At 47.4% G+C, this 27,941-nt stretch overlaps 1 protein-coding gene across 1 annotated transcript in view; it reads right to left on the bottom strand.

The window, feature by feature from the left end:
* The window catches only part of WIF1 (WNT inhibitory factor 1), a 47,061-nt gene extending 20,503 nt beyond the window's left edge, over positions 1–26,558 (bottom strand). The window contains exons 1-2 of the mRNA XM_083399982.1: positions 26,201–26,558; positions 23,022–23,161 (exon numbers count right to left, since the gene is read on the bottom strand). Of these exons, the coding sequence (XP_083256108.1) occupies positions 23,022–23,161; positions 26,201–26,366 (306 nt within the window). The 5' untranslated portion in view covers positions 26,367–26,558. The remainder of the gene's footprint in view (positions 1–23,021; positions 23,162–26,200) is intronic.
* Positions 26,559–27,941: the final 1,383 nt, after the last annotated feature.

A 27,941-nucleotide genomic window follows, 5' to 3' on the forward strand; every position in this document is an offset into this window, starting at 1 on the left:
CGATAGATATTATGGGCATGATCCAGTCCACCATGAGCACAGCACCCAGGCATGGAGGATCCTGTTGCCTCAACAGAGTCTCCCTCTTCCCTCTCCTCTACCTACAGGTAGACAGACAGCATTTTGGGGGGGAGGGTCATCCATCTAATAAGGAAGCAATGGCAGGTAGCTCAGCGGGAGGAGGAAGTGGCGGATGGAGCAGTGCACCATGGGAAATGGAGTCAAAAACATGAACCAGAGGTAAAGTAGTCTTGTTAGGATGGAAAAGAGCAGAGAAAACAGGGAGATGAAGGACGATGGACCAGGGGGACAAGGTGAGGGAGGCTGAAGAAAGGTAGAAGATCTTGAGATCCAGAGAGCTGCCTGCTATTTTGCAACTGAGTTTCAAGCCTGCACCAAAATCAAAGGAGGCTGCATATGTTAGACTAGCGGAGAGGTTAAGAGCTATTTTTGAGAAGTTGTTCATCTCTTCCTTCTCTTTCGACACCTTTTCTTGACTGTGCCCTGTTTCGTTTTTCTTGTTTACAGTTGCCGACATGGTCTTAGACAGCACTGATTCAATCCACACTGCCAGTTGAGGTGGTAGCTGCTCTTGCTGTAATTTTAATCCTTCCCCAAGTAATAGGAATGATAAGCGTCTCGCTTGATCAGCTTGCCTCCATTACTCTGAAAGCTAATGAGCAATAACCATTTCACACACCCAAACAACACCCTGAACTCAGCTAGCAATATTGTGAATCTGTCCAGCCACACAGGCAGAAGAGCCTTTTTTTCATGGGGACCTGCCCTTCTGCCTTACTTAATCTACACCTATGGTGCAATTCTGTGGTGACTTAAGAGGGTTTTCTCCATTGTCTAGGACTCAATGAGTATTTCTTTCATGATACTGACCAGTGCATCAGCTCACAGCCACAATCTTCCCTGCACACTGCCATAGACTGCACTGACTACACAACAAACGTGAATTCTGAATGGATGTCTTCCAGATAGGTGTTCATCAGTATGCGGATGATACCCAGCTCTACCTCTCTTTCAAATAAGAACCACTGAAGGCGGTGAAGGTCCTGTGTGAGTATCTGGAGGCGGTTGGAGGATGGATGGCAGCTAACAGATTGAGGTTGAATCCTGACAAGACAGAAGTACTGTTTTGGGGGGACAGGAGATGGGCAGGTGTGGAGGACTCCCTGGTCCTGAAGGACCAGGAGCGCAGCCTGGGAGTCATTTTGGACTCACAGCTGTCCATGGAGGCACAGATCAATTCTGTGTCCAGGGCAGCTGTCCACCAGCTCCATCTGGTATGCAGGCTGAGACCCTATCTGCCCGCAGACTGTCTTGCCAGAGTGGTGCATGCTCTAGTCATCTCCCGCTTGGACTACTGCAATGCGCTCTACGTGGGGTTACCTTTGAAGGTGCCCCGGAAACTACAACTAATCCAGAATGCGGCAGTTAGACTGGTGGCTGGGAGTGGCCGCCGAGACCATATGACACCAGTCTTGAAAGACCTACATTGCCTCCCAGTACGTTTCTGAGCACAATTCAAAGTGTTGGTGCTGACCTTTAGAGCCCTAAACAGCTTTGGCCCAGTATACCTTAAGGAGTGTCTCCACCCCCATCGTTCAGCCTGGACACTGAGGTCCAGCTCTGAGGGCCTTCTGGTGGTTCCCTCACTGCGAGAAGCAAAGTTACAGGGAATCAAGCAGGGGGCCTTCTCGGTTGTGGCACCCGCCCTGTGGAACGCCCTCCCACCAGATGTCAAGGAAATAAACAACTATCTCACTTTTAGAAGACATCTGAAGGCAGCCCTGTTTAGGGAAGTTGTTCTAATGTATTTTTTTCTAATGTTCTAATGTATTTAATGTATTGACTGATGTTCTAATGTATTTTTAATCTTTTGTTGGAAGCCGCCCAGAGTGGCTGGGGAAACCCAGCCAGATGGGTGGGGTATAAATAATAAGTTGTTGTTGTTGTTCAGTTTTTACAGACAGTGTTTCAGCCACCACACTGAAACTGAGGCAATCATCAATCAGCATCATTTACCACATAGTCTCAGTTGTGCAAAGTATGATGGCCACACACAGCCTCCAAAAGAATACTTTTGTCATAGTTTAAAAGACCAGCAAAGGAGGCTCTGTCATCACTGGGAACACATCCGACTACATAAAGGAGGATGAGGAGAAGCTCTCCACCACATTTTACAGGGCCCTGTCCCCAAGAGTAACTGAGGGAACTCCACAATGTGCTTCTACATTCTACACAGGACAAATCTGACATCAGAAATGACAACATTCATTCTCCAGTGGGGGAACATTTCAACCTTCCCAAAGATTCTGCAAGTGACATTTAAGTGGCCATCCTGGAACAAAGAAACTGCAAAAGGGAACTGCAAGATGAAACCACTGAATTACAATGCACACAGAGGTTCAGTGCTATCACTTGTAGACAGAACTGAGGCAAAGGATTTTCAGCATATTGTATGTGTTAATTGTCTTACCAATGCCAGACTGTCTATGGCAGGCATGTCCAACAGGTAGATCATGATATACTGGTAGATCGCTAGCCCCTCAGTGATCTCCCCTCCCAAAAAGGGGGGACGGACAACTGTGGCTTCCTTTAAAAAGCTCAACAATTTTGCCTTTCCCCAAAATGCTCAACAACCTCGGTCCATCCAACGACAATGGGTAGATCACTGCCAGTTTTTTATACTGTGAGTAGATCGCAGTCTATTGGGAGTTGGATGTCCCTGGTCTATGGCATCAATAACGGGTGGCGCTGTGGGTTAAACCACAGAGCCTAGGGCTTGCTGATCAGAAGGTCGGTGGTTTGAATCCCCGCGACGGGGTGAGCTCCCGTTGCTCAGTCCCTGCTCCTGCCAACCTAGCAGTTCGAAAGCACATTAAAGTGCAAGTAGATAAATAGGTACCACTCCAGCAGGAGGTAAACAGCGTTTCTGTGCGCTGCTCTGGTTCGCCATGCTGGCCACATGACCCAGAAGCTGTACGCCGGCTCCCTCGGCCAATAAAGCGAGATGAGCGCCGTAACCCCAGAGTTGTCCACAACTGGACCTAACGGTCAGGGGTCCCTTTACCTTTAAGTATCTAATTATCACTGTTTGTACTACTGATTATTTCATTTTCCTCTGACACACCCTAACCATGCATGCCTATACAGCACCTGCAAATGTTTCATACATCTGATAAAGAGGACAGTAATCCACAAAAGCTTGTGTCATAGCAAATGTGTTAAGGCTTTAAGGTGTCACAAGGCTCTTTGTTGTTTATGACAGCTTGTAGTCAGCACTCAAAAAACATGATTGTGTGAAGCGGCTCTTAGAGCAGAGATAGGCAACCAATTGTTGTTGATCTACACATCTCACCAGTGCCAGCCAGTATTGCCAGTGGTCAGGAATTTGAGCAGTTATAGCAGAGTAACATCTGGAGAAGCACATGTTCCCCATCCTTGCCTTCGAGGCAGCAATCCCAGAAGCCAGCCTCCCCACCCCAGGCTACATATAATAGTCAAATCCAGAAACAAGCTGCGTTTCAGCAAATGATCTCAAAGATGGAAAAAGCCTGTTTCTCAAGGTGAAAACTCCAGACATGGAGGAATGAATGTGCGTTTGAAAAGGAAGACCATTTATTTCGTGCCAAAAAACGAACTTTTGAAATATGCCAACTAGTCTGGATACTGCATGTTTCTGTCTGCTTGCGAGTCGGAAGAAAATTGAGGAGAGGATACGGTGACTCAAAATCCTTGCAAGCTCCTCAGCCTTTCGTGAGACTTTAAAGAGCTTCTGATAGCACTAGAAGACTGAAAGGACCTGTGAGTAAATAGGCACTGAAGTGTAATCCTTTTCATGAATGGCTAGATGAAAACCTGCCCTATTCTAGGATACTACATTCCATCCCATTCCCCTCCCTCCCTCCAACCTTGCCAGTTTTCTGGTCTCCCCCAACATTCAGCCAGCATTCCATGCCCCCTGAGCATCCTCACTGAACTATGTTGAGGTTTCCACCAAAGAGGGGCAGTTCTGAAGATGCCTTAAAGGTAAAGGGACCCCTGACCATTAGGTCCAGTCGTGACCGACTCTGGGGTTGCGACACTCATCTCGCTTTATTGGCCGAGGGAGCTGGCATACAGCTTTCGGGTCATGTGGCCAGCATGACTAAGCCGCTTCTGGCGAACCAGAGCAGCGCACGGAAATGCCATTTACCTTCCCGCCGGAGCAGTACCTATTTATCTACTTGCACTGGTGTGCTTTCGAACTGCTAGGTGGGCAGGAGCAGGGACCAAGCAACGGGAGCTCACCCCGTCGTGGGGATTCGAACCGCTGACCTGATCGGCAAGCCCTAGGCTTTGTGGTTTAACCCACAGCGTCACCCGCGTCCCTGAAAATGCCTTACTTTGGTGTTTTTCCAAGCCTGCTGGCGTTTCCATTCCCTTGTGCATGGATGTTGCCTTTTTGGCTGCATAAGAATGATTCTCATATTCTGTAGCAGCCAACATGGTGCTCTCTGAATGTTGTGGGATTGCAACTCCCATCAGCCACAAGCTCACTTGATTGGAGAACAGCTGTGAGTGTTGAAAATGGAGTCAGACTGCAGAAATAAGTTGATGTTTATCTGAAACCCCCTGCCCCATTTCCCCACCCCCACTGCTTGACTGATCTGGGAAAGGGCAGGTCTGTGGGCCATGAAAGTGGGCCAGAAAAAGCCCAGGGAACAAAGACCATACCTTCTGAGCAGGAAATAGAGAAAAGGCATTGAAATCATGGAGTTCGAGGAAGGAACATGCAGGGATTGAACCTGTAACCTTGACGTTATCAGCACTACACTCTAACCAAATGGGCTACCCATGCAGGGCAGGTTTCTTAGTGACTATGCACAATGACTGGAGAATCTGCAGATTGCCTGGAGAATTCAGCAGATCTAATAGGCACATTCCCCAAGGCCTGCCAGAGGTTATGCATTTTCACCAGGAAATGTGCACAATTCCTTCTTTGTGGAAGGGTTTTTTGCACATTCTCTATGAGGCCTGGTGAATGTGTACAATGGATAGTTGTGGTGCTCATTATACACTCAATTTGCACACACCCCTAACTATATATAGTATGGGGTTTTTTTTTATATATGCACATTTACACACAGAGGGAAATTACATTTGTGCTTTGCATAGAATTGCCAGGGAGGGAAGCTATAAAGATTTAAGCAGGACATTATTATGAAGAGGTGTTTGGGATATTTTTTTAAGCACTAAATAAACTATGCGCTTGGGAAAACAGCAGAAGTTCTATCCATTTGTCTTCGATACATTCATCGTAAAAGCTACTTTATTATCATTCTTATCGATATTTGAACACAAAAAGTCAGTTTAGGGTTCTCGTAAACATTCAAATAACTAAAAACTTGTATCAAGCTACCATTTGACAAATCTACACGGATGGGTTTTGTTTTTTAAATAGAACTATATTTATTCTCTGTTCATTTAAGATGATGAAACAGTGGTTCTTGTCTGACTCAAGCTTGGAGTTTTTGATGTATATATTTTAATCCATGTGGTATACATTCTGCAGATGAAATGTGTGGGAGATCAAACTCCATTATCACAGCCCACGACTATGAGAAGGCAGGGGGATGATTGTTAGGATTACTGGGTAGTAAACCATAAATTACCCCACTAAACCCATAGCAGAGGGGGGGGGGGGATTTTGAAATGACAACTAGACTGGCGCTGCCTTTTCTCTCTCAGTACCTAGTCTTCAGAACTCTTTTGACAATAAGATAGTAGTCGTTAGCAAATTTTGGGATGCAAATTCAGGAGGGGCTTATGTAAATATGTTTAGGATTAATTGCTGGTATCCAAATTATAATATCCATCTTATGTGGCTCACACTATATTGCTTCTGCTTAGTTTTTGCACTAACTGCGTGATATTAACTACAGTATAAGCTTCAACTACTATTCGTTTTCCATTGTGTGATTTGTAACATTCGCACACCTGTTATCAGAGGAAGTACTGCAACAGCAGAGTACAATTTTACAAAATGCTATTACAAACTATTTTTAAAATGAGTATATGCTGGGGGGGGGACAATCATTTGAAAACTAAATGGATTTTTTTCTCTCAAAAAACTGAAGGGACAAATGAAGGGAAAAGAACCTACAATCACACAGAGAAAAACTGCAAAAAACAAAAAAAAGCAATCATTTTGCATTTAGTATTTCTAAGTGAGGTACATAAAAAATAAATCATATGGAAAATGAGGCACTAAAACTGAACATAAACCAAAACACTATCGTGAAATGCCTGCTGGAATAAGAAAATATTTTCCTCGTGCCTGAAATTCATCACAGATTAATATAGAAATGAGCTGGAATGGGTTTGTGAATCAACACATTCCAAATCAACACATTCCAAATCCTCCATCCCTACAGAAGTCACTTATGGTTGTCATGGCAGCTGCAAGCAGGTGACCTCCTATGTGCCACAATGAGTACCACAAGAAGTCACCTCAGTAGGGTATCCTAACGGCCTCTTGGTACTTTGGAAAGTTGCATGTGCTATAATAATAATAATAATAATAATAATAATAATAATAATATTTATACTCCACCCATCTGGCTGGGTTTCCTCAGCTACTCTGGCCAGCTTCCAACAAAACACTAAAATACAATAAAAGCTTCCCTAAACAGGGCTGCCTTCAGATGTCTTCTAAAAGTTTAGTAGTTATTTTTCTCTTTGACATCTGGTGGGAGGGTGTTCCACAGGGCGGGTGCCACTACCGAGAAGGCCCTCTGCCTGGTTCCCTGTAACTTGGCTTCTCGTAATGGAACCGCCAGAAGGCCCTCGGCGCTGGACCTCAGTGTCCGGGCAGAACGATGTGCTAATGCAATGATGTGCCTTGGTCTGCCAATGGTATTAAAGAGGGAATTGCGTTTGTAGCATATGCAAAACACAGGAGGCTGTGTTCAATGTGGCAGCCACACCACCTCTCACTTGCGCCGGTGTGGCTACCCCTCATACCATTCGCTCCTGTGGCTGCTAGCCTTGAAATCTAAATGTTGCCAAAACAAGAAAAGCAACTTCACCCTCCCCACCGCCCAGTTTACAGCACTTTCCCCCATTGGTTTGGGAAATGCACCCGCCAAAAAAAGCCTAAATCTCACTGAAGCCGATATTTGCCAAAAGTTTATGTTACCGTGAAGAAGAGGGGTGGGGGGAAGAAGAGGAGGGTAATTCTGCAGTTTACAGATATGCCATGTAAATGACTGTGCGAACCAGATGTAGCTTACAAGGTACCTAGTAACTCATCTCTGCTGAGCAATAAAGCTTTTCTGGCAAAAGTTTGAGAAATTTACTGCTGTTTTCTGTCAGCAGCTACAACAGATGGCGGGCACATGCCTGCCTTGCTAAATGAAGTGGGATCTCTACAGCACGATGCTTTGATCTCCGGTGGCAGGTCCACAACACCGAGATGCAAAATACCACAGCAGAAGCAGAATCTAAATATTAGAGGTTCAGAGCTTCGCTTTTGATACAAAGGCCCTTGTTTCTTTCTTCCCTTTTTAATTGTGTCCATAAGCATGTCCACATTCCACGTTGCCGCTCAAGTATGGAAGTCAGAAAAGATTTTATTTTTTTTCTCCCTGTCTGGTGACAGGAAAGCGGTGAACATACCATTCAGGCACGACTGGCCCCGCTATAACTGTCTGTGTGTAGCTGCCCGAGTTGGCTGTTGGATAAACGGTGGCAGAAAAATGCAAGGAATAAAAATGAAACATTGAGGGAAATGTTATGAACGAAAGGGTGGCTTCAGAAAGGAGGGACTCCTATGCCCAATCCACTCAAAGAAGAGGGTGGCTTATGTTCGTTCACACTTTCTTTGGAACAAATACTTGAACCAAAGCCCACTGCCACACTTTTGTTTAAATGTTAACAGCACCTTTGGATGAAATTTTTAAAAATGGAGAGGGGGAACAATGGCCTCTTGTGCCAACAGTGCATTATAATAAAGAATCCCTTTACCTTTGTGAGAGAGGCTAGGATAAAAGGGGTCAACTGTGGCAGTCAAAATTCCTTTCTTTTCCTCAAGCTGATTTCTGGTCTAAATAATGCACACATCCATAGAAACTCAAGTCGGGCAACATTTGTTACGCACTTGTTGAAAGAGTTGGGTTTGTTTAGCCTAGGTGTCAGGGAACTGCCATCGGCAGGACAGGAGGTGCCAAGGCTCTCTGAGGTAGAGAGAGACTTGACACCTGAAGAGGGAACCAGTAGGGGGCGAACAGGAACGTCAAGGGAAGGGGAGTCGGAGGAATGGCTCAGAGATGCTTCCAGTGAAAACAGTGGGGAAGTCTCAGGGCCCCCTATAGGAACACCCGTTCCTCGGCGGAAACTGTCACGCAGAGAGTCCAGAAGACGTGTTTCCGTTAAGGAGCTTTTATGTTGGAAACGTTTCCGAAAGCAGCCACTTTCGGATTCTGCTAGCGACTGACGCAGCCATGCTGGAGGGGCTCCGTCACAGGCAGAGGTTTGAGAAGCGGTTCAAACTCTGAGGGATTGCAATTTACACACAAGCAGCTCTTCATCCCATCACAGCAATCCGAAAGTCATCGACAGCTAGCTTGTGCCAGGGAGAGGCATCATGAGCGAACCAGCAGGAACCGGAGGGGCAGCTGGAGGTCCAAGCCTGGAGGAAAGGTATAGGACGTTGGAAATCCAGCTTGCCTTGCAGACGGCGAGGCTGGAAGAAAGGAGGGCTCAGGATGCAGAGAGGGGGAGGGAGAAAGCCACCCCACTCAACAGAAAGATGCCAGGATTGGTGCAGAAATTTGGGGGGGACCCCAGGAACTACCATGCCTTTAGGACAGAGATGCAATATGCTCTCAATCTGCAATTTGATGACTTCCCTGATGAGGAATCGCGAGTGGCTTTTGTAATTAGCCACCTCGAATCAGGGGCGAAGGACTGGGTTAGACCCTTGATGGCAGCAAATAATGAGATCCTAAAGGACGCGATGAAGTTTTTTCGTGCCATGGACCTGATGTTTTCCAGTGACATTGAGCAGGGAGGAGTGCGAAGGCAGTTAATGGCTTGCAAACAGGGAAACCGGACTGTCCGTGAGTACTGGACTGAGTTCACTATGTTGATTCATCGATTGGGGTGGGACTTGGCTTCTGAGCCCATTCAAATGCTTTTTGAAGAGGGTCTGTCTTCGTCCTTGAAAGATGAACTTTCCCGGAACCCCAGAGCAGAGTCTATGGACCAGCTGACTAAAGCCGCGCTAGCCATTGGAGCGCGCCAGGAGGCGAGGGCTTTGGAGAAGCGGGAGGGGAAAGGAGAACGTTGGAGGGAGCTCCGCATTCCAGACATTCCAGAGCAGCCTTTCCCGCCGGCAGAGCCGATGGAAGTGGGAACAGCGCGTGCGCGCACAGTTTCAAACATCGGTGAAGGGCGGAAGAAAGAGGGAAAGGGCGGGAAAAAATGCTATCTCTGCCAACAGCCAGGACACTTTGCCAGAGTCTGTCCACGGAGAAAGGAATGGCAAGGCATGGCAGGAGCTGTTGGGGGAGAGGAGGAGGAAAGCACAGAGCAGGTAAAAGCCAACGCCTGGCTGCCGTCGGGGCACAGCAGCCAGGCTCAAAAGCAGTGAGAGTGCCCGCACCAGAACCTCCCAGGCCTGCTCTAGTGATAGAGGTGTTGCTAGAGCTGCCAAATGGACACCCCCTACAGATCAAAGCCCTGCTGGATTCAGGGAGCTCCTGTAATTTCATGAGTAAGGAGTTCGCAGCTGAGCACCAGATACAAACCCTCCCCTTAAGTAAACCCCTGCAGGTAACCACGATTGACGGCAGAGAGCTGTTGGGAGGAGAAGTGAACCAACAGACTGTTCCCATGATAATGAGGGTGGCAAGACACACCGAGAGGATAGCGTTCAATGTGGCCACATGGGGAGGAGCTCCCATTATTTTGGGGATGAGCTGGCTGGCACTTCACGATCCTCTAGTGGGATGGCACCAGAGGGTGGTCTCCTTTGGGTCGGCGCATTGCCTGGAACACTGCAAGCAGGGGAAGGATCCAGGGGGAGCCAAGATCACCTTAGCTGGGATGGAGGTAATGAAGCAAGGGGAGGTGCCTCCGCAATATGCAGATCTGAGCAACGTATTCAGCGAAAGAGAAGCGGACAAACTGCCGCCGCATAGACCCTTTGACTGTCAAATCAACCTACTCCCGGGGGCTCAACTCCCAGTGGGTAAGCTGTACGCCATGTCAGACAGGGAGATGCAGGAGCTGAGGGAGTTCATTGACAAAAACCTGAAGAGGGGTTTCATCAGAGAGTCCCGAGCGGTGGGGGGCAGCCCAGTGTTTTTTGTGGACAAAAAAAACACAGATAAGCCGAGACTTGTAGTGGATTTCAGGGCCCTGAACGCCGTGTCGGAACCCCTGGCCTTTCCTATGCCCCGAATTGATGACATTCTGACCAGGGTGAGGAAGGGGAAGATTTTTACAAAACTGGACCTGCGGGGGGCGTATAATCTGATACGAATAAGGAAGGGGGATGAATGGAAGACCACCATGTTCACCCCTTTGGGAGCATTTGAATACCTCGTAATGCCCTTCGGTCTCCAAGCCGGCTCCGCATGTTTTCAAAGTTTTATCAACCACGTCCTGGGGCCGTTGCTCTACAAGAATTGTGTGGCCTTTTTGGATGACGTGTTGGTGTATTCGGAAAATGAAGAGCAGCATGTGAGGGACGTGAGAGAAGTGTTGGGACGGCTGCAAGCCAATCAGCTGTGGGTGAAACTGGAGAAGTGCCAGTTTCATGCCAAGGAGGTGGAGTTCCTGGGGTACCGCCTGTCAGACCAAGGATTGGCCATGGATCCAGGCAAGGTCCAGGCGGTGCTGGAATGGAAGACACCGAAAACCAAGAAGGATGTGCAAAGATTCCTGGGGTTTGGGAACTTTTATCGGAAGTTCATCAAGAATTTTGCACACTTGACGGCGCCCATCACCGACTGCCTCAGTAGCAAGAAGAAATTTGTTTGGACGGCGGAGGCGGAGAGAGCTTTTGAAGAACTGAAAAGGGCTTTCGCTTCGGAAGAACAACTTCTGCATGTGGACCTACAGAAGCCCATGAGGGTGGAGACAGACGCGTCAGACAGAGCGGTGGGGGCGGTGCTCCTTCAGCCGGGAAGAAATACGTCAGGGTGGAGACCGTGTGCCTTTTTCTCGAGGAAGCTGAATAAGTCCGAGCGGAACTACACGGTGTATGACAGGGAACTACTTGCCATTCACGAAGCGTTCCGGAGGTGGAGACATTTATTGATTGGGGCACAACACAAGGTGCAAGTGTGCACCGACCACAAGAATTTGGAGTATTGGAGAACAGCTCGAGTACTCAACCAACGGCAAGTGAGATGGGCACAGGAATTTTCCAAATTCCACTTTGAGATTTGTTATGTACCAGGCCCAGAGAACGTCAGGGCGGACGCTCTCTCACGCAAACCAGAGTACTTGGAAGGGGAGGGGGCAAGCGAAGAAAGACATGTCATTCCTGAGGACCGCTGGGTGTGTGGGGCGGCGCTGGTGGGGAGACGAGAGCTGGTAGAAGAAACGGAAACTGACGAATATGCCCAAAATAAGCTCAGAGGCCTCAGGGGAGAGGGTGAGAGCCCGGAGGGTTTTGAAGAAAGAAATGGGGCATTGTATTACAAAGGGGCACTGTATATACCAGAAGGTGAATTGAGAGGGAGGGTACTCAAGCAGTTGCATGATAGTCCCACGGCGGGACATTTTGGACAACACAAGACCATGTGGATGGTCACCAGGGAGTTTTGGTGGCCCAAGGTGAGGGAAGATGTAAAGGAGTATGTAAGAGGGTGTGACCAATGCCAGAGGGCCAAGGGGGAAAGAAGGGCGCCGGCAGGGTTATTGGAACCACTACCCACGCCAGAACGGCCTTGGGAGGCGGTATCAATAGATTTTATGACGGATCTGCCCAAATCCAAAGGGAAGACGGCCATCATGGTAGTAGTGGACCTGTTAACTAAGATGTGCCACTTTGTAGCATGTTCACATGCAGTCACAGCGGAAGAAACAGCGAAGTTGTTTGTAGAACACGTCTTCCGGCTGCATGGCGCCCCCTTGAGGGTTGTCTCGGACCGCGGGAAACAATTTACTTCCAGGTTCTGGAGGAAGCTCATGAGCTTGCTGCACGTGGAAGTCAATTTTTCGACGGCCCGGCATCCTGAAACCAATGGGCAGGCGGAAAGAGCAAATGGCATCCTCCAACAATATCTGAGGTGCTATGTCAATGACAGAGGGAATGATTGGGTCGAAAAGCTGGCGCTGGCAGAATTTGCCTACAACAATGCGGAGCATGTGTCCACAGGGATGAGCCCCTTTTTGGCCAATTACGGGTGTCACCCCAGGGCATTCCCGGGGGAGGGGGGCGAGAGATGGAGCGTCCCAGCGGCCGAACAGTTTGTAGAAGAGATGGAAGCGATCCATCGTCAGCTTCAGCTCAACTTAGAAAGGGCCAAGGCTCAATATAAGAAGCAGGCAGACAAGAGCAGGAGGGAAGGTGAAACCATAAGGGTGGGGGATCAGGTGTGGTTGTCCACCCAAGGGTTGCCGTTCAAAGGGGGTTGTAAGAAATTAAGACCCAAGAGATTGGGACCCTTTGAGGTCATTCAGCAGGTCAACCCAGTGGCTTTCAAACTCCGGTTACCCAACCACATGAAATTGCATCCAGTGTTCCACAGGTCATTACTGTCACCGTACAAGGGGGGAGGTGAAGAGGAGCACACCAGGGGACCGGTCTTGGAGGAGAGGGAAAGCAGTAACCATGTAGCGGAAATCCTCGATTCCAGGTGGAAGGGCAATCAGGTGGAGTATTTAGTGGCGTGGGAAGGGGAACCGGAGTCAGAAAACACCTGGGTGACTGCAGAGGAGGTCAATGACGAGGTTTTAACAGAAACGTTCCACCAAAGATTCCCGCGGAAACCACAGCCGGTAGCAAGGTTTAGAAGGGAGTATTTCGGCACCACAGACGAGGAAGAGGAACTGGAAGGATTCGCGGAGTCGGAGTTGGAAGAAGGAACGGACTCAGATGACGAGGAGTACCGAGAGACTAGGAACCACAACGAGTGGAGAAAGGTGTTCGAAACTTCAGACGATGAGGAAGGTTCCTTCCGGGGTTTTACCTCCTCACAACCCGTAGGGGAGGAGACGGGAGGGGGTGAAGGGGGCCCTGGAGGGGAGGTGGATGTCAGGGAACTGCCATCGGCAGGACAGGAGGTGCCAAGGCTCTCTGAGGTAGAGAGAGACTTGACACCTGAAGAGGGAACCAGTAGGGGGCGAACAGGAACGTCAAGGGAAGGGGAGTCGGAGGAATGGCTCAGAGATGCTTCCAGTGAAAACAGTGGGGAAGTCTCAGGGCCCCCTATAGGAACACCCGTTCCTCGGCGGAAACTGTCACGCAGAGAGTCCAGAAGACGTGTTTCCGTTAAGGAGCTTTTATGTTGGAAACGTTTCCGAAAGCAGCCACTTTCGGATTCTGCTAGCGACTGACGCAGCCATGCTGGAGGGGCTCCGTCACAGGCAGAGGTTTGAGAAGCGGTTCAAACTCTGAGGGATTGCAATTTACACACAAGCAGCTCTTCATCCCATCACACTAGGTAAGAAAAGTTTGGAGGCAGGCATGATAGCTGCCTTCAAGTATCTGATGGACTGTCAAGAAGAAGATGTAACAGATGAATTCTCTGTTGCCCCAGAGGGCAGAACTGGAACCAATAGATGGAAACAGCAGAGAAGCAAATATTAATAGAAAGTCCTCATTTAGGGCAGAAGGATCTGTCCATTCTGGATCTCTCCTATAATTTTAAATATGCCTAAACTGACAAATGTCTCAGTGGTTTGCTGTTAGTGGGCTAGGGAGACTAGGTCAGTCCCCTAAATATTCCTGGTAAATTAGAGTATTAAAGTATTAAAGTCTGGCACCTCCTTTTTTTTATTTATGTATGCCACTACTGCGGCCTGTGTTTTGTTAGCCCCCAAAATGGAAAACGGGCAAAGCCCCAACCAAAGAATAATGGCAACTTAAGTTGACAGAATATGCGCGGCTTGCAGACTTAACATATAGAAGGAGAGAACAAGAAGAACACACATTTGGAAAACGTCTATTGAATATATGGGAAATAACTGTGTACAGCTGAAAAGGCTGGCAGCGTTAAGATAAATTCCAACAGTGTAACTAAGTTTTGATGGATGTAACAATGGATTACTGAATGGTATAGTTTTTGCAAAATATGCAGGGATTTATGTTATGTAAAATGAACCATGGAAAGAGAAGAAGGGAAGGCATTGATCTCTTAAGGATGTAAAAATGAGTGCTTTAAATTTTAATACAGAAAAATTAATATAAATGGTCTGGCTCCTCCTTCCCAAAACCCAGGAAGCTTCTGCCCAGCTTAGGGAGGGAGGCACAATGCTCTGACTGAGCCCAAGAGCTCTCTCATCATCTTCCCAAAGCCCGCCCTGCTTTGGGAAGCTGGCAGGAGGGCTCCTGGTGCCTCCTCCCCAAAACCTAGTTTAGGGAGGGCAGCACTATGCCCATGTACGTGCCGTTGGCCCCCCACATTTGCCTCTGGCCCTAAGAAGAAGAAGAAGAGTTTGGATTTGATATCCCGCCTTTCACTCCCTTTAAGGAGTCTCAAAGCGGCTCACATTCTCCTTTCCCTTCCTCCCCCACAACAAACACTCTGCGAGGTGAGTGGGGCTGAGAGACTTCAAAGAAGTGTGACTGGCCCAAGGTCACCCAGCAGCTGCGTGTGGAGGAGCGGAGATGCGAACCCAGTTCCCCAGATTACGAGACTACCGCTCTTAACCACTACACCACACTGGCTCTCTCTAACTGGAGCCTCTGGCCCTAATTGTTTCCCTACGAGAGATTTCACCGCATGCTACTGATTATCTTCCTTGGATGAAAAAGTGAGAGAGGCTTTGCAGCAAAGAGAGCCTCATGGTCTTGACCCAGGGACAGGGAGCTCCCCAGGCTGGTAGGAACAGATGCCTGCAGGAGACAGGGTCCGTTCTTTTCCTCCCAGTATGGCTAAGCACAAGACAGTTCAAGCTTGAGTCGGGGCACCTGAGTGATGTTTGCGGTTGGGCAGTCAGACCGGTACCTCAAATATATACAGTGGTACCTCAGGTTAAGTACTTAATTTGTTCCGGAGGTCCGTACTTAACCTGAAACTGTTCTTTACCTGAAGCACCACTTTAGCTAATGGGGCCTCCCGCTGCTGCCGCACTGCCGGAGCACGATTTCTGTTCTCATCCTGAAGCAAAGTTCTTAACCCGAGATAATATTTCTGGGTTAGCGGAGTCTGTAACCTGAAGCGTATGTAACCCGAGGTACCACTGTAGTCAAGAAGAGAGAGGTGTTCCATTCATCCCGCATACATATCTATCCCAGATGTTCATTTGATTAAGAAATGGGGAACCTCAGGCCTGGAGGCCAAATATAGTCCTACAGGCCTCACTACCTGAACACAACAGCATCCCCTAGGCCGGGATATTTCCTTTGGGGACTCACCTGTCCAGCTCTGCATTCTCTTAAACCCACCCAACAAGAACATCACAAGGACCCAGTGACTGAGAGAGAAGCTAGCGGCAGTAGGTCACACTTGAAGGAGGTATCATTAGCTGTCTCTACAAGGAGTACTTCAGATCATATTTCTAACCACGTTTAATGGAACTCTTAGAAATAAACACCATCCCTGAAGTAACTTGGCCAATTATCTGCAATAAGCAAAATCACACATGAGAAAAACTATCATTCAAAAAGCTTCAGAATTCTAAGAATAAGCAAGAATTGCAGCCGGTAAAATAGATGATTGAACTTGTGTACCTTCATAAGTAGGATCAAACAGTATATAGAGTCATAGAATAATAGAACTGTAGATTTGGAAGGTAGCCTGAGATTCTAGTTCAATGCAGGAATCTCAACTACTGTAAAGACATCCAGTCTCTGCTTAAAAACAGAGTCCACCACCTTCTGAGGTTAAACAGCTTTTACTATCAGACATTTCTTCCTGATGTTCAGCCAGAATCTCCTTTCTTGTAACTTGAACCTATTGGTTCGGGTCCTACCCTCTGGAGCAGGAGAAAACAAGCTTGCTCCACCTACCATGTGACAGCCCTTTCGATATTTGAGGATGGCTGTCATATCTCCTCTCAGTCTCCTTTATTCAGACTAAACATACCCAACTCCCTCATTAGGCTTGGTTTCCAGACTTTTTAGCATTTTGGTTGCCCCTCTCTGCACAAGCTACTAAGGAGCCAATGTGAACACTAGCAAAGTTGGAAACTAGAAAACTAAAAGTATCTTCTCAAAGATGGAGCACGTAACAGACTTCTAAATTTTCATGTGGGATTTTAAAGGAGACGCAAAAGTAGAAACTAGTTCCCTGAATCGCATACACAATATCAAAAACAGCACAACAAGAAATAGCACAACAATTTCGGTGATTCTACCATGATCTTTACTCATCACACAATCCTTCCAAAGCAGTAATTAATAGGTTTTTCACTGCAGTCTAGCTACCAAAATATAACCGTACCAGATTAACAATTCTAGAAGCTCCATTTACAGAAGATGATGTAATTAGAACCTCAAAACATGAGGACCTGATAGCTTCACCACAGAATTTTACAGTAAGTTTAAAGAGTAGTTAAAAACAAGTAGAATAAATGAATTACTTAACCTAAAAATAAAAGACAGACGCGTAGATAGTAGAAACAATTCACATTACCCTGCGCCTATCACCTATTATCACTCATCAACCAGGACTTTAAAATATGGACAATTATCACTGGAAAACTTAAAGAATAATATACCATATGGACTAAGATCAAGCATGCTTTATTAAAAACAGAAAGACTTATAAATTGTATTGCAATAACCCCATTTGCATCATGAGAAATTTCGGGCGACAAAAAAACACACCTTGGATTGAGTGGAATGCGGTTTTCGATACAGAACCTAGGAATAATTTAATCGTAGAATTGTAGAGTTGAAAAGGACCCCAAGGTTTGTCTAATCCAACCGCCTGCAATGCAGGATTCACAGCTAAGGAATCCCTAAGAGATAGCCGTCCAACCTTTGCTTAAAAGCCTGCAATGAAGGACAGTCCACAAACCCACTGATGTAGCCTGTTCCATTGCCAAACAGCTCTCACGGCCAGAAAGTTCTTCATCATGTTAAGGCAGAATCTCCTTTCTTGAAATTTGAATCCTTTGGTTTGGGTCCTACCAAACAAATTTGCTCCATCCTCCATGTGATACCCTTCAGATATTTGAAAATGGCTCGAATAATAATAATAATAATAATAATAATAATAATAATAATAATTTATTTATACCCTGCCCATCTGAGGTATCACATCTTATTCTTCTCTTCTTCAGGCTAAGCATACCCAACTCCCTCAACCATTCCTCATAAGGCCTTCTTTTCCAGATCCTTTAGAATCTTAGTCACTCTGCTCTGCACATGTTCCAGTTTGTCCATATCCTTATTTTAAACAGTGGCGCCCAGAACTGGACACAGTAACTCTGTTTTTAAATTATCCCTCCCAAGTTCATTTCTCAAGCACCCTAATTACGTCAATGTATCAAGTATATTATATTGAAAGTATTTTATAGTGCTTGTCTGATAGTATCAGAAAATGATTAATCGAACAACGCCTTTTTATTCAGTCTCCATTGTAATAACGTTGTAATCTTACTCAGTCTCTTAATGTTATTTGCCTTTGAACTTAATAAAAATGGAAAATAGGACAGTGGCATTTTAGGAAAAACTTCTCAGAGCTAATATAGTTTAAGCCACAGTGTTCAATACATAAGCCTATAGTCAACAGCACTAAAGTCCTGAATTATCACTGCTTATCTTGGTAATATTTAAGACGTGAATAAAAAAAACCTCATCACAATGTATGAGATGTTTTTTCAGTTTCACATCAAAAAATGATTTTATCAATCTACAGGTGGATTATCAATGGTCATGTAATCACAATGATCTTGTTATTCTGCTGGAAGGTTAGCGGTACTCTTTCAATTTTGGCACATTGTTATACATTTGATAACTAAATGCAGCCACCTTCATGAAAAGCCAGTGTTAAAGAACTGTATTATCAATCCTAATACTAAAAGACTGGTCCATAAAATGTTTGGTTTTCTATCTGACAAAAAGAATTGGATCACAAGCAAACATCTTTGCCGAAAAAATGGGGGAAAGACTCAAAGAGTCTAAGCTTTATGTGAAAACAAGAACGGAATTGATTGCTCAATAATGTCCCATCAGCATTAATAATGACAAACCAGAGGAAAACTGTTTTAAAATATCTACCAGTGGCACCTCATTCTGTGTAAACGAAGCAAAATGTATCACTCAGCCTCAGATTTATGCTGGTGATGGCAAGCATCAAAGGCAGATTGCACGCATATTTTTTGGGCAAAATTTTTCAACTATTATACAAGAGGTTACAAGTTACCATTTTATACCCAATCTCAAAGTGGCTCTTCTGTGTTATTTAAAAACCAAAATTTCACAAGCCGGTGCACCTTTTGTGTTATGTTTAACTATTAGTAGCTATGGACAATATTACAAAGTATCAGAGAATAGTTAAAGAAAGTTTGGGAAACTGCTTCGTTAACAAAACCCCCATTCTTCTTCATGGCCAGGTGAAACATATAAAATTCACAAGACAACAATTTGACTGAAGAAATAGTCTTTATTGTAAATTACTGGAGCAACAAATTTCAGGACAATTTACAACCGTTTGTCTTTTCTTTCCTGTGCCTTTTACACAACTATTTTTCATATTTCTCTATGCTAGCATCAATCTGATCAAACTCACATGATCTCTGTGCCCAACATTTTTTTCTATTTTTCATTACCAAACTCTCACTTTTAAAGAGTTACTGTATTCATGTATGTGAGTACATTTTTCTGTTTCTACTGTTTACACTCTGAGATCCTGTACATTTTCTGCATTTTTGAAATAATATAAATATACTTAAAATTATTTATAAAAATAGAAAATAAAACCTACAAACTAACACAACAAATTATAGCAACGTTCAAACAGGCAGGGAGATTTAACTGCTCTCATTTAAGAGCTTGGGAAAAGAGAAAATATTTTGGACTGGTCCCGAAATTATAATCATGAGAGCATCGGGTTGGCATGGGAGACCCAAGTGATAACCCATAAACATTTTTGCAGACTGCTTGGAGGTTTTATTGCAATTAAGTGGTATGTAAATGGGATGCAGGTGGCGCTGTGGGTTAAACCACAGAGCCTAGGACTTGCCGATCAGAAGGTTGGCAGTTCGAATCCCCGCAACGGGGTGAGCTCCCGTTGCTCAGTCCAAGCTCCTGCCAACCTAGCAGTTTGAAAGTTTGTCAAAGTGCAAGTAGATAAATAGGTACCGCTCCGGCGGGAAGGTAAACGGCGTTTCCGTATGCTGCTCTGGTTCGCCAGAAGCGGCTTAGTCATGCTGGCCACATGACTTGGAAGCTGTACGCCGGCTCCCTTGGCCAATAAAGCGAGATGAGCGCCGCAACCCCAGAGTCGGCCACGACTGGACCTAATGGTCAGGGGTCCCTTTACCTTTACTAAATGTTGTGAAAGAAAGAAAGAGCACAAAGTAGGGCTCCTTCTCAACAGACCTCTAAGGGTCCTTACCAGATTGTGGAAATGAAGCAGAAAAATACTCATCCGTTGGAAACTTTGAAGTGTGATAGCAATGATCCTAGACAGCAGTCTCATTCAAAGATGAGGGGAGCATCTTTAGTGCAGTGGTGAGAACAGCTGCTTGGCATGTAGAATTCAGTTCCCAGCATCTTGAGATAGGCTGGAAAGAACTCCTGCCTGCCACCCTGGAGAGCTGCTGCCAGTTATAGAATTGTAGCGTCGGAAGGGGCCAGAGGATCATCAGCTCCAACATCTTGCAATGCAGGAAAATGTAGCTGTTCCGTACGGGATTCGAACCTGCAACCTTGGTGTTATTAGCACCATGCCCTACCCAACTGAGCTACCTCAATGTAGGATGTGCAGGCCATTTGGCCTCACTCCTGGCACTCTGTGTGCTAAGAGACCCTCTCCTGGCATTTGCATGGATAGCTGTGCATGCAAATATCTTCCCTGCAGACATTTATGCTATGTGCACAGATGGCAGGGACATGGCTTCCCAGTGTGCATGGCGGGGGGAGGGGGTAGCAGCTCAACATGGCATGGCTTCCATGTTGCACAAAACGCTAGAGGGCAAAGGAGAAGGAAGATGGTGACGGGGAGAGCAATTACGTCTGCAACGAATATCTGAAATTGCCAGAAATGGCTCATGCTTTTCTACGCTCACAAAAAATTCTGGTTCTAAACGCAGCATAAGGAATCTCTATAGTATAGTGAATTTTAAAATGGGGTTTCAGAGTTTTTAGGGGTTTTTGAATGTTTTATGTAGTTTTTCAATTTCATTGTTCTGCATGGGAAAATGACAATAAAGATATCGTATATCGTATAAATGAACATGGATCGAGGCAGTCCCAAAATAAACGTGCTGTTTCTCAACCTAGCTAGTCTTCATCTCATGCTCTTGTGTGTCCAAGCCCACTGACATGTGAATCCATCGAATTAACTTGATGGACATTTGGCAAGGGATCCACATGAAAAAGGGAGCTTAGAGCAGAACGTTATAGAAGAACTATGAGAATTATGTCACACCCTGTTGAAATGGATGGTGATATCAGAATGCATGAAAGCTCACTGAGATGGTTGCTCATTTGCTTTAGAGGAATCATAAAAGCATGAGAGTGCTTGAAAGGGAAGGAGATAAATGCCTTTCTTCATTAAGGGAAAAGAAAAAGGATCAGCCAATCTTATGTGCACCCCATTTAAATAACATCCTGCTTCTTGAGCCGATTCTCAATTACCTCCAGATCCAAGCTGCAACCCTAAACACATTTAGTAAAGAGAAGGTCTCACTGAACACAGTGAGGCTTACCTCTGAGTAAATGTGCATAAGATTATACTGCATGTTAGCCATGCTTTAGATGCACTTTAAAACAATGAGACCTCCATTAAGCACAACTAGCTTCCCCCATTGATATCAATAGATCAGAAGTGTTACTTAACTTAACATGGATCCAACCATTGCAAACAATGTGCTTACTTTAATAAAAAGTATTTAAACAACAACAACAAACAAACAATGTGCTTATTAATTGTTTGGACAATTTCTTCTTTTTTTATTCCACCTGAAAAATACGTGTCTGTTCCCAGAATTTTCCCCAATGCCCTTAAGGCTTGTATGCAGATTCACCATATGTTGTCATGATGTCAAACTGCACATGTGCGTGTTCATACCAGGCATTCCTGGTATGAGGTTTGCCGGGTGTACAGATGCCAGTGCCCCAATCATTTGCAAACGGTGCTTTGCAAATTTGCCTGGGCAGAGTAGTTGTCTCATAGTACCTCCCTCGGTACAAACATATTGAGCCCATAGTAAAGGTTGAAGGTCTTCATTTTATCTAGGGGTGCCATATTGAAGCCACATGCGGACAGGTAACAGCACTGAAATCTAAGAGCTAGCGCAACGTAGCAAGTAAGGTCACAATTCTATGTGTGCTTTTTCCTGCAGGTAATCCCCACTGAAGACAGTGGGGCTTGCTTTTGATTCGTGGAACAGACTCCCACTAGTGGTGATAGATCCTCTTGCCTTGAAGACTTTTAAGCAGAGGTTGGGTGGCCATCTGTTATGGATGCTTTAGCTGAGATTCCTGCATTGCAAGGGGTTGGACCAGATGACCCATGCGGGTCTAAGATTGTATGATTAAACATGCATGGGTAGGTTGGTGCAGTATGAGACTGAAGCAGCAAGGGCTTCAAAGCTTGCTTCTGCCACTCGCTAGATACAGTGGCGTAGCGTGGGTTGTCAGCACCCGGGGCAAGGCAAGTAATTTGCGCCCCCTAACCCAGGGCAAGGCAAGTAATTTGCGCCCCCCCCCGCTGCACTGTCCCCCCCCCCCAGATAGTCCCTCACTCTCTCTCCGCACCGTACCGCACGCCTGACACCCTCACCTCCACAGTGGGCGGCGACCCGGCGGCTCGGATCGGATTTGCACAGCCAGCACTGCAGTGAGAGAGAGTGAGTGAGCCAGGTAGGGGCAGAGAGCTGCGAGTGCGAGCGCGCCCCCCCCGATGTTGCGCCTGGTGCGGCCAGGCCCCCCTGCACCCCCCACGCTACGCCACTGGCTAGATAGCTTTAAGCAAGGCACTTTTTCTCAGCTCCAAGCTCAGCTCTGTAATGGTGGGTAGCAATAGGCTTCACAAGTCAAATAATTAGCTCATCTACTTCAGTTGCGTTTATCCTAACTGGCCACCTCTACCTGAAGCTGTGCGGTCTGCCCCCCATCCTGATTTATTACAGGCGACTTGCAAAGATGATTAATATTACTTACATTAAGGGCCTTGTGCGCTGGGAAAGCACCTTATGAGTGGCAAATGTAATTGTTAAATGCTGTCAAGAATGGAGTGTTATATAAAGCATAAGATCATCTATCTTACAAATCTCTGGGCCACTGAGTATTTTGCCTGCTAAACATTCTAGTTGTGTGCATGTGTGTCATGTTTTCAGCACCTTTCCATATACACCTGATAATTTCTGAATGAGATTGTGAGCTATTTTCCACTTTAGGAACAAAGTTTCATAGAAAATGGAGAGGAAGAGAGAGAGAGAGAACACTGTATACTTGTGCGTGTCATAGATGTGATTTATTAATATTTCTTATGACAGGTGATTCAAGGAACCACTTTGTAGTGACTTTTTGGCACATCACCGAAATATTTTCCGCGAATATTTTCATAAACTAAATATTTGCTCCGGTTAAACATGCAGCTCTTCTCCCCTCACCGGTCAGAAGTTGCGCTCCTCTTTGCCAACTTTTCCCAATCCCAGATTCTACCTACCCTTCCAGTTGCTTGCCAGGTGAAATTCATAGAGTGGATATTGACCGGGATGGCAGGCATCCTTTGTTGGGCTTTCCTGAAATCGTGGGTGAAGGGGGCCATCTTCCCCTCAGAAACAATAAGAATATCCTCTTCAAAGCCTGTAAAACAAAACCAATTAACTCAAAACAGGTGGGAGATTAATCGTAATGGAGGATGAAAAGCAAAATGTTTTTTTTCCGCTGAAGCTTTCGCAGGCAGGCAGGCAAGACTCCTGTGGGGAGGGGGGGGGGCACTTCTGAAATTTCCTGCACGGAAAGCACTTCTTTGGAGGGAAAAGGGGGCAAACCTTATGCAGATCGCCATGCGTAACAACAGATGCACACATACCTTCGTGTACACAGGCAAGGAAGCCGCAACTGGCCACAGCACACTGACACTCTGCAACAGGTCCATGTGAGTGGGAGCACCGTGACAATGCGTACATGTGGCTTTGATTGTGAAAGCATGGGGCTGCTTTCGGTGGGGGGGGGGGAGATGCACTCGTGCAATCATCGCACATGATCTAGTTGCTCTCCCCCTCCCCGTTTCTCCTGGAGCTGCACAGAAGTGCTTTACCGTGCAGAAAATGTGGCACAGATGAAGAGGCCCTGAGATTTATCCCTCTTCCGCCCTTTCCCTTCCAGGGCACATATAAGAACTGGAACATTTAAAGAATTCGGCACAAGCTCATGGGCTGCTTCTCCTCCCCCCCCCCCCGCCAAGTCCTTAATGCTAATCCATTCAAATTGAAGGTCAACATCCTATGCACATTTATGGGGGAGTAAATCCCACTTAATACAGTGGAAAGGGATGCGGCTGGCACTGTGGGTAAAACACCTCAGCGCCTAGGACTTGCCGATCGCATGGTCGGCGGTTCGAATCCCCGCGGTGGGGTGCGCTCCCGTTGCTCGGTCCCAGCGCCTGCCAACCTAGCAGTTCGAAAGCACCCCCAGGGGCAAGTAGATAAATAGGGACCGCTTACTAACGGGAAGGTAAACAGCGTTTCCGTGTGCTGCGCTGGCTCGCCAGAGCAGCGATGTCACGCTGGCCACGTGACCCGGAAGTGTCTCCGGACAGCGCTGGACCCCGGCCTCTTAAGTGAGATGGGCGCACAACCCTAGAGTCGGACACGACTGGCCCGTACGGGCAGGGGTACCTTTACCAGACGGGCAGAGGGCAATTTAGCCCCCTTAGAACCAGACAGAGGGCCTTCTCGGTAGTGGCGCCCGCCCTGTGGAACGCCCTCCCTTCAGATGTGAAGAAAATAAGCAGCTATCTTCTCTTTAAAAGACATCTGAAGGCAGCCCTGTTCAGGGAAGTTTTTAATACCTAACGCTGCATTGTTTTTAACACTTGATTGGAAGCCGCCCAGAGTCACTGGGGAAACTCAGTCAGATGGGTGTGGTATAAATAATAAATTATTATTGTATTATTATTTGTTTCCAGAACTTTGTTTAGGAGAGACAGATTGGGCTAAATTTTGGAGGTGGGCGGGTCAGTGGCGTAGCGTGGGGGTGCAGGGGGGGCCGGCCGCACCAGGCGCAACATCTGGGGGGGGCGCTCCCACTCGCAGCTCTCTGCCCCTACCTGGCTCACTCACTCTCTCACTGCAGTGCTGGCTGTGCGAATCCGATCCGAGCCGCCGGGTCGCCACCCACTGTGGAGGGGAGGGTGCCAGGCGTGTGGTGCGGTGCGGTGCGGAGAGAGAGCGAACGACTATCTGGGGGAGGGACAGTGCAGCGGGGGGGGGCGCAAATTACTTGCCTTGCCCCGGGTTAGGGGGCGCAAATTACTTGCCTTGCCCCGGGTTAGGGGGCGCAAATTACTTCCCTTGCCCCGGGTTAGGGAGCGCAAATTACTTGCCTTGCCCCGGGTGCTGACAACCCACGCTACGCCACTGGGGCGGGTTAATCAGGAGGGGACTGACAGGTTTCATTAAGCTCCCCCACTCACTTTCTCCTTCATCATTCCAGCACTGCCTTGCTTCCAAGTAAACTGAGCATAGGATCGCTCTGCAAACAGACTTGGACGGCAAGTGGCACTGGACAGACCTATGTCCACCTTTAATGTGAACGGATGAAGCTGCCATCCAATTAGGCAGACTTACGACGCTTCCATATGAGAGTGTTTATGGGGAGATCACAGAATAGTGGAGATGGAAGGAACCACCTCCAGGGTCATCTAATCCAGCCCCCTGCAATGCAGGAATCTTTTGCCCAGTGCTGGATTTGAACCCACAATCCTGGGATTAAGAGTCTCACGCTCCACTGATGGAACTGCAAGACCAACGCTCCTCCTTGCAGCCTCCGCACCAGGGGTGTGGCGGGGAGGGGGCAGGCAGGGGCGGCGGCTGCACTCCCCTAAACCAAGGAAATAAATAAAAATAATGCTTAAAGCAGAAATTGCAGAAAGAGATGGGCAATTTTTTCCCTGAGCCCTTGCAGTCAAAAGAAAGTAATTCAGAACAACTGTTGTGGAGGCCATTCATTCTGAATCTGCTAGACGGAGCCACGCAGAGGATGGTGGCAGGTGGGTGTCCGTCCGTCCCACCCCCACCCCCCAACATAAATCCCGGCTACGTCCATTCCTGCGTTTGGCGTCCATGTGAATGGATGAAACCGGCATCCGATCAAGCAGACTTTTGCAGCTTCCATACTGGGGGGTATTTATGGCGAGATCACAGAACGAGAGAGTAGGAAGAGACCCCACTGGGTCATCTAGCCTGACCCCGCTGCAACGCAGGAAAAACTTTTTTTGCGCAAGGGGGCTTGAAACCCACCACCTTCTCTCCTCCTCGCATACCACGTCCTGGCACCCTATTGCCACCCCCCCCACACAGGCTCTCATTTACTCCCCCCCCCACATTGAAAACCCCCATGACTTTATTGGTGCTGCTAATGAACCCGATTGCCAAACAGCAGCGGCAGCAGCGATAATAATAATAATAATAATAATAATAATAATAATAATAATAATAATAATAATAATAATAATAATTTATTATTTATATCCCGCCCGTCTGGCTGGGTTTCCCCAGCCGCAGCAACAACCTGACGTCTTTTCAGTTGCCACAAAACTGTTGCGTGGGGGGGGTGTCCCCGTGGCTGTCCCCCCCCCCATCCGCGTGGGCGCGGGGCTCCCCCCGCCGGGCGCCTTACCTATGAGCACGCGGGCTTGGTGCGCGTCGATCCACAGGTAGAGCGTGTCCTCCTGGCGCGGGGCGGCGCGCGCAGGCGGCGGGCTCCCCAGGCACAGCCACAGCCAGAGCGCCCAGCACAAGGCGCCGCCGCCGCCGCCGCCGCTTCCCCTCCTTCCCCCGGCCATGCGGACGGGCAAAGTCCTGCTTCGGAGAGCTGCTGCTGGCGCGCTGCTCGCTCCGTACTTCTTCCAGCACACGCTTCTCCCAGCGCCGAGGCGGGCTGCTTGCTTGCTTGCTTTCGCCTGCTGCTGCTGCTGCTGCTGCCCGAGGTGGGTTTGCCTCTTGGCAGGCGCCGCAGTTGTGAGCGGGACTCCTTCGAGAGGGGGACGTGCCCTTGTGGGGGAGAGAGAAGTGCGGGGGGGGGGGGGCGGACGGGAGCGGTGCCGCTCAGCTCCGCCAGGGGGCGCCGTGGCACCGAGGACGGAGAAGCGGCTCTGGCCAGGGCGAGGTGTAGAATCACAGAACGAGCCCCTTCAACAGGGAAATGTTGTTTAGTCGTTTAGTGGTGTCCGACTCTTCGTGACCCCATGGACCAGAGCACGCCAGGCACTCCTGTCTTCCACTGCCTCCCGCAGTTTGGTCAAACTCATGCTGCTAGCTTCGAGAACACTGTCCAACCATCTCGTCCTCTGTTGTCCCCTTCTCCTTGTGCCCTCCATCTTTCCCAACATCAGGGTCTTTTCCAGGGAGTCTTCTCTTCTCATGAGGTGGCCAAAGTATTGGAGTCTCAGCTTCAGGATCTGTCCTTCCAGTGAGCACTCAGGGCTGATTTCCTTAAGAATGGATACGTTTGATTTTCTTGCAGTCCATGGGACTCTCAAGAGTCTCCTCCAGCACCATAATTTAAAAGCATCAATTCTTCAGCGATCAGCCTTCTTTATGGTCCAGCTCTCACTTCCATACATCACTACTGGGAAAACCATAGCTTTAACTATACGGACCTATAGGGACATCCTATTCCATCATCCCCCTTCGTGCCTTGTCGTGGCGAAGGGGCTTGAATAACTCCGAGAAGCTATGAGCTATGGGGTGCAGGGCCACCCAAGATGGACAGGTCATAGCCGAGAGTTTAGACTCAATGTGATCCACCTGGAGAAGGAACTGGCAAACCACTGCAGTATTTTGCCATGACATAAAAAAGGAGAAGCTTTGAGTTTCCAAGGCATGCTCTGGTTCATGAGGTCACGGAGAGTCGAACATGACTAAGACGACTAAACAACAATTCCATCATCATCATCATTTTTACTATTTACACCCAGTATAAATAATAAATTATTATTATTATTATTATTATTATTATTATGAAGACACCGTGCTTCCACACCTCCTCCCGCAACATGTGTTTGCATGCTTCTTTAAGTAAGTCGTACTCGGAGATGCAGACCCGTTAAAATCCATGCCCTTCGGTGAAATCCTTTTATTTCAATGGCTCGGGTCCGGAGTATCACATCTTCTCCACCACCCGGCAGTTTGGATGGGGAGGGGGACACCTCGCGGACGCAACAGGAAGCTGGAGCATCCAGGATGAAGTTTAAAGCCGCTCGTGACAGGTGTCTATCATCAGGGCCATTCCGCGCAGTCACTGGGGCTGCGAATTGTCCCTGGGCTTGGAGGAGAGTTTGTCACTGCATCGTCCAGATTTTCAGGTGGTCTGCGAGCGCAAGCAGTTTGGGCTTCGCCTCCATCAACTCTCCTAAGTC

The sequence above is a fragment of the Podarcis tiliguerta genome (assembly GCF_965153285.1).
Source record: "Podarcis tiliguerta genome assembly, chromosome: 10".
Classification (NCBI taxonomy): domain Eukaryota; kingdom Metazoa; phylum Chordata; class Lepidosauria; order Squamata; family Lacertidae; genus Podarcis; species Podarcis tiliguerta.